General features: G+C 45.3%; 1 protein-coding gene across 1 annotated transcript; it reads left to right on the top strand.

Annotated features, from left to right (window-relative positions):
* The first annotated feature begins 414 nt into the window (after positions 1 to 414).
* DEFB123 (defensin beta 123) lies at positions 415 to 8218 on the top strand. The gene is made up of 2 exons (XM_059133511.1): positions 415 to 672; positions 7970 to 8218. Exons 1-2 carry the CDS (start codon positions 615 to 617, stop codon positions 8113 to 8115), a joined length of 204 nt encoding a protein of 67 aa, XP_058989494.1. The 5' UTR covers positions 415 to 614; the 3' UTR covers positions 8116 to 8218.
* Positions 8219 to 10552: the final 2334 nt, after the last annotated feature.

The raw sequence follows: 10552 nt of genomic DNA, 5'->3' as shown, positions 1-10552 counted from the left end.
TCTCTGGGGAAGGGCTCCGCCCCGGGTCCAGAAGACCTGCCCCCAAGGGTAAAAGGCACACGGCGCGGTTGGCCCTCGGATGGCGGAGGGCACCGCCAGGCTGGTGCTGGGAGCTTCATCTCTCACCGTTCTCCCGGTTTCCCTCCGGTCACATCATGTTTCTCACTCTCAACCCCAACGTAAGCCTCAGGGCCGACTTCTTCTGCCTGGGACTCCAGGTGGGCTCACCTGCAGGTGCCCTCACCCTCTGGGCGAGGTCTCCCCAGTCCCTCTGCGTTCCGCGTGCGTGGCGCCCCCTGGCGGTCCTTCCGTGCAGGAGGTATAGAGCCGGTGGAAGGACCTTGGACGCGGTTGCCAGCCCCCCTGCCCGCCCCCTCCTAGTCCACTCCACCCCCACTGACCAAATGACCGCAGGAGGCGTGCCAGCTCAAAGTGTGTGGCTGCAGACCCTGGGCTCCGGGAGCGCGGGGGCTGAAGCCGTGGGCGGTTGAGGGCACGTTCGGGTGACATAGGTCCCGCTGAACAAAGGGACCTCCAGCCAGAGACCGGAGCCCTGCCCCATTCGTTTTGCCATCCCCTCGGACTTGCAGCCTCACCTTGGGCCACTTCCAGCCATGAAGCTCCTGTTGCTGACTCTGGCCGTTCTGCTGCTCTTGTCCCAGCTCACGCCAGGTAACCTCGACCCCCTTGGGGAGGGGCAGGGTGTGCAGACTGAGACCTGGTCGAGGAATCCTCAGGCCCGGGAGGATGGGCTGCCCAGTTTCGGGAGCTCGCCTTTTGGAAGCACGGAGAGGAGGCGCCCTCGCCCACAGCAGGTGCAGAGCTTAGGTGCCAACCACGACACCTAGAGCTTCTGGCCCAGCCGTGCCATCCATCTGTGCTCTCTCAGGAAACAGGTGCAGGGTCTTGCACCTGAGAAAGAATGGAAGGGGTGCGCGGGAGAAGCAGGAAGAAGAGGGCAACCGCGGACCTTTTAGCAATAGTCCCCAGAATGTTCTCGGCTTTGTAAAGATCACAACCACCTCAACCAGAGAGAAAAACTCACATACACTGTTGCTGCCTCTGTGCCAGACCCTGTGTGGGAGCCTAGGGCCACAGAGATAAATGACAATGGCCCTGGGGGAGACAACGAAGGACATTTACGACCCAGGATGGCATGAGCTCTGACAGAGGGGGTCTAGGGATCTGAGGTGCACATGGGAGGGACCAGCCCGGTCTGAGGGCCAGGAGAGTCCTCCTGACGGGATACCCTGAGTCCTGAAAAGTATGCTGAGATTAGAAGGGGACGGAGAAGAGAAGGAAGCAGGAAAGGTGGCCCAGACAGAAATCAGCTTAAGCAAAGAAAGATCCAGCTGTGGAAGAGAGCATGGGGCCTTCAGAAAACTGGCACACCACTGGGGCAAGGGGCATGGTGAGGGGGAAACTGAGGAAACATTCAAGGTCCAGGTCTGGAGGGGCCTTGTCTACCAGATGAGGGGGCCATGGGAAGACTAACCGGGTTCGGGTCATGTTCAGACTTGCCCATCCCCCACCCTACCTCTGGCCTCACTATCCGCCCCTCCCGTTCAGCTGGCTGAAGCTTCCCCCAAATGTGACAAAATCGTTTTTAATATCTTTGATGAATTTTTATTCATTGCAATCTTTATTGCTGCAGAAAGTCAAGTTGTCCCATCTTTGACTTGTGGTAGCCTTATTACATATATCCCTGCTGGTTTGTGATAGTTTCCTTGTGAGAAAACCCAGCTTAGAGACACCACAAGAAACACATTTGCAGTCCGATGTAGTTAGACATATTAACTTGGCACAGCAAAGGAAAATACACAATAAAGGAACTGTGGGACAAAAGACGGAATAAATAAGGTTTTTATAGGATTAAAGAGAGGGACGGAGTTTGGGTAAAATGTAAACGAAGTTATGTGTTTTGTTTTGTTTCAAGTTTTTATTTAAACTGTAGTTAACTTACAGTGTAATATTGGCTACAGGAGTAGAATTTAGTGATTCATCACTTACATACAACACCCAGTGCTCACCACTTAAGCCACTTAAGCCACTCCTTAAGCCACCACTTAAGCCCTCCTTAATGCTCATCACCCAGTTAGCCCATTCCCCCCCGAAAAGCCCGTCCAGCAACTCTGTGTGTCTTCCATAGCCAAAAGTCTCTTATGATTTGCTCCCCTCTCTCTTCTTTTTCTCTTTCCCCTATGTTCATCTGTCTTGTTTCCTAAATTCCACATATGAGTGAAATCATACGGCATTTGTCTTTCTCTGTGAAGTAGTGTTTAATAGACTTCATGTGACAAGGGTTTAACACCAGGCCAAGACTGAGAAACGGATTCAGGGTTTCATTTCCATGGAAAGTACAAAATGAAGAGAGATGTGGAATTTTGTATCCCAAAATCCCTTCTCGGACAATCTGCTCTTGGCTCTGAAATCAAGGATACTTTTCTGTTTTGAGAGAATGGCTCCTCAGGAAAGAATGTGATGTTCCAGTCCTGCCCCTATGATTTCAAACACAAAATTTCTGAAAGATGTGACTTGAGACTTTGTCCTTTTGTTAAGTGACAAAAGCAGTTTCACTGGTTTGTAGCTGGTTACCTGGGGTGACAAGACATTCTAGGCTCATCTTGTACAATTCCTGCCCGAGGTCTTGAAATCCTCATTTCTTCAAGAAGCTCTGGGGTTTTTGTTGTTGTTGTTGTTGTTTTTCTAAATAGGGAAGTGGTACTTCAGAACCGTGATCTAGATGCTAAAGATATTCAATCCTACTAAATTAGTCTTTCATTCCATGTCTTTTCAGTAGACAGAACTGGGTGGGAAAATCAACACATTGAATACATATAAAATATCTCATGAATTCATATTAATACTTCCTATTCAAAGTGACCTTGATTAGACATGATAGGGCACACTTAATGAGTAATATTCCTTTTTTTTAAAGATTTTATTTATTTATTTATTTGACAGAGAGAGAGAGAGAGATCACAAGTAGGCAGAGAGCAGGCAGAGAAAGAGGAGGAAGCAGGCTCTCCATGGAGCCCAATGCAGGGCTCAATCCCAGGACCGTGGGATCATGACCTGAAGTGAAGGCAGAGGCTTAATCCATTGAGCCATCCAGGCGCCCCAATGAGTGCTATTCCTATCAGGAGAAAAAGCATCACTAACAAAAGTGTGCACCCGGGACCAGAGTCCTGTTGGGAATATCCAGGAAAAGCCACCGGAAAGAAACTCATGAGTCTTAGAAGTCAGACTATATGGTTCACTCAACAAAGGCTTTGGTTGCTTACGTGGATGCCTTCACTCACACACGCACACATCAGAACGCTTTCTGGCGGGGCATCTGGGTGACTCAGTGGGTTAAAGCCTCTGCCTTCAGCTCAGGTCATGATCCCAGGGTCCTAAGATCGAGCTCTGCATGAGGCTCTCTGCTCTGCGGGGAGCCTGCTTCCCTTCCTCTCTCTCTGCCTGCCTCTCTGCCTACTCGTGATCTCTGTCTATCAAATAAATAAATAAATAGTTAAACAAAAAAAGAAAGAAAGAAAGAAAGAAAGCTTTCTGGGAAATATGAGTGTAGCAGACATTACCAACAATTCCACATGTGTCTCCTTCACATGGCAAGATGATGTCTAATCCAAGCTGATGATGGACAATGGCTTTCTGCAACTCCTAGAATTGTCAAAAGACTATGGTAGTATTTTTAGTGACACTGTCAGCGCTCTGATGACTTCACAAAGGAGCACGTGGAAAACTCGGGTGCTGCCCTGAACTTCTCCAGTGCCCTCCAGACTGTTTCCCTAGAAATTGCCATCATATAAAACCTATCTCCAGGGCTAGTAAGCCCATCTAGCTTGATTTCAAGTTCTTCAGCTTCTTCGCGCAATTCTTTTCATCACCACATGAGAACAGGTGTTTTGCAGAAGAATATACGCATCCCCAACCACTGAGTTCAAGAGCGAGAGTTTGATTCCTGACATCAAAAGGCAATAATAAATTGGGACGCCTGGGTGGCTCAGTTGGTTAAGCAGCTGCCTTCGGCTCAGGTCATGATCCCAGCGTCCTGGGATCGAGTCCCACATCGGGCTCTTTGCCCCGCGGGGAGCCTGCCTCTCCCTCTGACTCTGCCTGCCACTCTGTCTGTGCTCTCTCTCTCTCTGACAAATAAATAAATAAAATCTTTAAAAAAAAAAAAAAGGCAATAAATTGTTCCAACTTAATCCAACTGTACTGCAAGGAAAGGAAAAGGAGCTGGGCAAGATATCATGACCTTCTACAATTTGCGGGGGGGGGGGGAGACAAACAGTAAACATTGGACCCATGAACAAATTATGAGTCACTTAGGCTCTTCGGGGCCTTGTGTCAGTTTAGCAAGTTTTAATTTCAACATACGGCAAGTTCTTTCTATTTTTTCTGAGGGTTGAGAATGATAAGGACGGCATGATTTTTGGCAAAACTGCCCTTCCTTAATTAATATCCCAGGAAAAAGAGCACCTCAGTCACTGGAAAGGTGGGTAGGCTTTCCCAAATAGGAAGACAAACTACAATTGTTTTTAGTCACAGGAAACACTGTTGCTTTCTGGCAAGGAAAAGCCTCTGGTCCTCCACAGAAAGGGCAGACAGAAGTGAGTACATATTCGAATACTTGAGATTTAGGCAGCCATGCAGAGTCCGTGAGACAGTGGTTCCTTTTCCTATCCCACTTTTGCTGTTTTTCTGGGGGTTATTAAGCTGGAGAGAGGGACATATACTGGCGCTGCCCTCACTGATCAGTTCAAACTTCTCCACCAGTGTCGTCTTAGAACAAGTTTCCGGGGCAGCAGCTGGCTCCGTCAGTGGAGCACGTGATTCCTGATGGGGTTGGGTTCAAGCCCCATGTTAGGTGTAGAGATTACTTAAAAACAAAATCTTTTAAAAAAAGAAGAACAAGAGTCTATGGGTTTTCTTTATTGTGATGGGTCAAATGTTCCACCAAGCTCCATTTCGTACAATCCGGAAAGAAGCACCCGTTAGCCATCTTAGTGTCTGCATCACACGTCAGATTTCTCTCAGTGTATTTTTTCAGAACCTAGTTCTTGTGATGGTAGTCTGCTCAGGGTTCAAAAGGCGTTTTAAAAGATAATTAAAAAAAAAAAAAACTGGGGTTGCCTGGGTGGCTCTGTCAGTTAAGCTTCTGCCTTCAGCTCAGGTCATAATCCCGGGGTCCTGGGATCAAGCCCCACGTTGGGCTCCCTGCTTCTCCCTCTCCTCCCCACTCATGTTCTTTGTCGTTATTTCTGTCTCTCTTTCTCTCTCAAATAATAAAATAAATAAAACCTTGAAAAAAACAATTCCTGGCTCATATATATGTATGTATACTTATATGTACATATGAGCTCGTGTTAAAGATTTTATATAACTCATAATGAGAGAACAAGAAGATTTTATAACTGGATCAAAGCATAAATAGGAACTGGTTTTCCTGGGCGCCTGCGTGGTTCAGTGGGTTAAGCCTCTGCCTTTGGCTCAGATCATGATCCCAGGGTCCTGGGATCGAGCCCTGCATCGGGCTCTCTGCTCAGCAGGGAGCCTGCTTCCTCCTCTCTCTCTGCCTGCCTCTCTGCCTACTTGTGATTTCTGTCTGTCAAATAAATAAATAAAATCTTTTAAAAAAAAAAGAAAGAAAGAAAGAAAGAAACTGGTCCCCCACCCCGCCATGGTGCAGGGGAAGAGAGGGAATCCACTGAACCTCTATGCAAAAGAATATACTTGAAAATAGAGAGAAATATGGGCACCTGGGTGGCTCAGTGGGTTAAGCCACTGCCTTCAGCTCAGGTCATGGTCTCAGGGTCCTGGGATCGAGTCCCACATCAGGCTCTCTGCTCAGCAGGGAGCCTGCTTCCCTCTCTCTCTCTCTCTGCCTGCCTCTCTGCCTACTTGTGATCTCTCTCTGTCAAATAAATAAATAAAATCTTAAAAAAAAAAAAGAAAATAGAGAGAAATAATTTTTTTAAAGATTTTATTTATTTATTTGACAGAGATCAGTAGGCAGAGAGGCAGGCAGGCAGAGAGAGACTGAGAAGCAGGCTCCTTGCTTGCGGAGCAGAGAGCCCCATGCGGGCCTTGATCCCAGGACCCTGAGATCATGACCTGAGCCGAAGGTAGAGGTTTAACCCACTGAGCCACCCAGGCACTCCTAGAGAAATAATTATTTTTGCCCTTTATTGTTTATCAACAGCTTATAGAGTCGTAAAATAATTCCCACATAATCAAAATCAGATAACCCTAAAGACTGTGATCTACCTAGACCAAGCATGATTGACACTATTGATCATTATTGACCTTTTGGCACTTTGGGCTAGATAGTCCTTTGTTGTGGCTGTCCATTAGAGGATATCTAGTGGAATCCTTGGCCTCTACTGAGTAATTGCCAATAGCACCTCTCGCCAGTTGCAGCAACTAAAAATGTCTCCACACAGTTCATTCCAAACATCCCCTCGGGAGCAAAATCACCCCAGCTGAGAACCCCTGCCCCAGACGATGCATTTTTTCAATGAAGCACAGATTTCCCCCAAGACTTTCTCCCCTGTATTGTTCAAAAGGTCGTCTCAAAGAAAGCTTACTCCCGATTACAAAATACACCTGGTCAAAACCTACAGCAGGAAGAAGGAAATAATAAAATTTACAAATTAATGAAACTTAAAATTAACCTACAAAGGAAGGAAACAGAGAAGAGTCAGGGCTTTAACTGTCCGAAGAAAGTGGCTTAACAGACACAACTGGAGGTCCCAGGCTTCGTTCAGCTGCCAGAGCCCCTGAAAACAGAGTCAGAGCAGGCGTGGGGCTTTTCAGAACAGAGAAGGGTGTATAGGTCCTCATTTGGTTCAAGCAAAGGATTTCACCTTTAACTGCTGCAAAACCTGTGGCTGGAATAGAAAAACTGTCCCAGATTCGTGTGCCTCTAGGTTGAGGTCATGGGTGCCATCCCATCCCAAAACTGTCAGAACACTTTTTCCGGGAGCTGTTTTGGCAAGTCTTGCAATCTGTTGATTGAGCAAGATCCTGGGACAGGAAAGGCCCCCCCAAAATATGGAAGGGCTGTTGCCAGGGGCTCCAGGGAAGGGGAAAATGGGGGTTACTGTTGAATGAGTAAAAGAACTTCAGTCTTATGAGATGAAGAGTTATGCAGGTGGCTGGCGATGATGGCTACCCACAATGTATTTAACACCATTGAACTGTGTGCTTTAAAATGGCTATGATGGCAAATTTTATATTATGTGTACATAACTGTAATTAATGAGAAAAAACCTAAGTGCAGCCACCTCTTAATGATAGACTTTGGCAAAAAATATAAATAAATAAATAAATAAATAAATAAATAAATAAAATTATGAAGAAAGTGTTGGAATGTTAGCCAAAAACAAAGCCAAAAAACAACCAGTATGGATGACCCATGAACACACACTGAGTGAAAGAAGCTAGACACAAAAGGCCACGTGGTATATAATTCTGTTGGCATAAAATGTCCATAGTAGGCCCATCAACAGAGTGGAGGGCAAACTGGTGATTGCCCAGTGCTGGGGAGAGGCGTGCAGGGTTTCTCTTTGGGATGATTAGAAAGTTCTGGAATTGGATGATGGTGATGGTTGCATAACACTGTTAATATACTTAATGCCCCTGAACCATGCACTTTGAAATGTTTGATAGGTACCTGGCTGGCTCAGTTGGAGGAGCATGCTATCTTGATCTCGGGGTCATGGGTTTGAGCCTCACATTGAGTGTGGAGATTACATAAATAAATAAACAAATAAACAAACTTAAAAAAAAAAACAATGCTTACACTATAAGTTTTACATTCTTTGTATTTTACCACAATGTTTAAAAAGGGAAAGAAAGAAAAAGGAGGCCAATGGTCAAAGACAAGGGAAACTAAAGACCTGCTTTAATACTTCTTCTCAGGGCTGACACTGTCTCCATTCTTCTTTCTTTTTTGTGTCAGGCGGCACCCAAAAATGCTGGAATCTTCATGGCAGATGCCGCCAGAAATGCTCCAAGAGGGAAAGGGCCTACGTTTACTGTACCAATAATAAACTGTGCTGTGTGAAGCCCAAGTTCCAGCCAAGAGAAAAGCTATGGCCATTTTAAGTTCTTTGAAGCCTCAAGCCATGAAAACGCAGATGGAGCTGCCCTGAGTCTGACCGCAGTGGATTCCTAAATTCTGTCAATAAACACGTGTGGCTGATCTCTGTGTTCGTCTCTTTGTCTACCCCAGCAGTACTCAGGAAATCCCCTTTCAGGTGAAGTCAAAATATTTTCATAACAATAATAATAAAAGAGTATTTGCCTTTTTCAGTCTCGCTGTCTCACAAGTGTGCAGTGGAATCTTCTGGAATCTATATGACATATGATGATATCATTGTTCCATGAGTTGATGAAAAGTGTGTTTATGTATCCTGACGTTCCTAGAATTTTTTAAGGTAGCAGGGTGTTCATTTTCAGAGATTAACTCAGATTGTTCTCGATAATTCTATTGTGCTCTTACAGCCATCTTTAGTTATTATTAATCTCTGTAACCTCATGATCATCTAATAATAAATCATTACTTTGAAGAGCCTCCTGGGTGGCTCAGTCCACTAACCCTCTGCCCTTGGCTCAGGTTGTGATCCTGGGGTCCTGGGTCCTGGGATCGAACCATATGGTCAGCTCCCTGCTCAGCGGGGAGCTCTCCCTCTCCCTCTGCTACTCCCTCTGCTTATGCTCTCTATCTCTCTCAAATAAATAAATAAAAATCTTTTAAAAAATCATTACTTTGACATTCCAAAATGTTCCTTTGTACCTGTATGCAAACCTGAGGAGAACCGAGAACACTTCACTCTCTTGGTTTGCAGAAGCTACAGTCTCCCTGAGTGAAAACAACACTTACTCTACACTCCACAGTTCCTTTAAATACAATTTCTAGCACACAATTGAAAGATATTAAAAGACCTTGACAAAGGAAGGAAAATAAGATGCATAACATAACCAACTGACTAAAAATAGCCAATAGCAGCAAATCCAAACATGGAACAGGTGTTAGACTTCACAGACAACTTTAAAATAACTATTACAAACATGTTAAACTAATTAGAGGGAAAGGTTAAAAGGATGAATAATTTAAACTAATACACAGAGAAATACTATATCATTTTTTATTGCTACATGACAAATCACTCTAAAACCTAGTAGGTTAAAATAACAAGTATTCATTAATTCCCAGGTTTCTGTGTGTGAATTGAGTGATTCTTCTTGTATTCTCAGCTGGGGTCACCCATATGTATGACTGCATCTCTGTCCATGTGACCTTTCTGTTTCAAGGAAGTTAACCTTGGCTTCTCACATGGATAATTAAGTCTAAGAGGGTAAGCCCCAATATGCAGCATTTTCAAACTTCCATTATCATGCTTTCTTAAATCCCATTGACCAAAGCAATATTTGCTTTTTAACTTATATTTTAGTTAGTTAACATACAGTGCAATATTGGTTTCAGGAGTAGAATTTAGTGTTTCATCACTTATATATAATACCCAGTGCTCACCACAAGTGCTCCCTTTAAAGCCCAATGCATTTAGCTCATTACCCCTCACTGCCCACCCCCCCCCACTATCACCTCCCCACCAGCAACCCAACTTTGTTCCCTATGATTAAGTGTATTACACTAAGTGAAATATGTCAGTCAGAGAAAGACAAACACTATATGATCCCACTCATATGTGGAATTCAAAAAGAAAACAGAGAACACATGGGAAGGGGGAAGGAAAAAAAGGAGAGAGGGAAAAAACCCAAGAGACTCTTACTAATCGGAAAGGGAAAGGGGAAGGGACAGAGGGAGAGGGAGAGAGAGAATCATCAAGCAGAGGCCTCGCTGAGCAGGGAGCCCCAGGCAGGGCTCAATCCTGGCACTCGGAGATCATAACCTGAGTGAAAGGCAGATGCTTAAAGGATGGAGCCATCCAAGCGCCCCCAACATGACTTTTACTAAGGCATCTTTTCAGCTTCCGCTCATATTACAAACTGCTTATTCTCTGCATTTCCCAAGTCTGTTCCCCAGGACCCTGGGATCATGACTCTAGCGGAAGGCGGAGGCTTTAACCCTCTGAGCCACCCAGGTGCCCCATGTTCCCAAATTCTTGGAATAGAATCTTCCTGATATAGTTCATCATTTTGTACCAAGCCACCTGGTAGGTCGCTGGCTTGGGGAGATCCCCACCTCTTATCCCATCACCTGTGTCTGCGGCATGCAGATGGCAGGGGGAGTGGTCTCCTGGTCTGCATATGACTGTCACTTCATATGACTATCACTGCATATGACTGTCAAGGCTCTGAGCAGGGGTGCAAGAACATATATGGATGGTTCATGCTGTGTTCCATGTATTCACATTTCCGTGTATCCTTGCTATAAACTCCTATAGGGAGGAATATGTCTTCGTGAAACACTGAGCCCCTAGCTTAAGGAGAAATAGGCATCAGTGAAACACAGGTCTTCCTGGTGGAATTCTGAGGAAGGTTACCTGTGGCCCCTCTCTCTATCCTCTCATGAGTTCCC

Source organism: Mustela lutreola, chromosome 9 (genome assembly GCF_030435805.1).
Source record: "Mustela lutreola isolate mMusLut2 chromosome 9, mMusLut2.pri, whole genome shotgun sequence".
Classification (NCBI taxonomy): domain Eukaryota; kingdom Metazoa; phylum Chordata; class Mammalia; order Carnivora; family Mustelidae; genus Mustela; species Mustela lutreola.
Note: the sequence above shows the minus strand (reverse complement) of the source record. Positions and strands in the feature narration are given on the sequence as shown.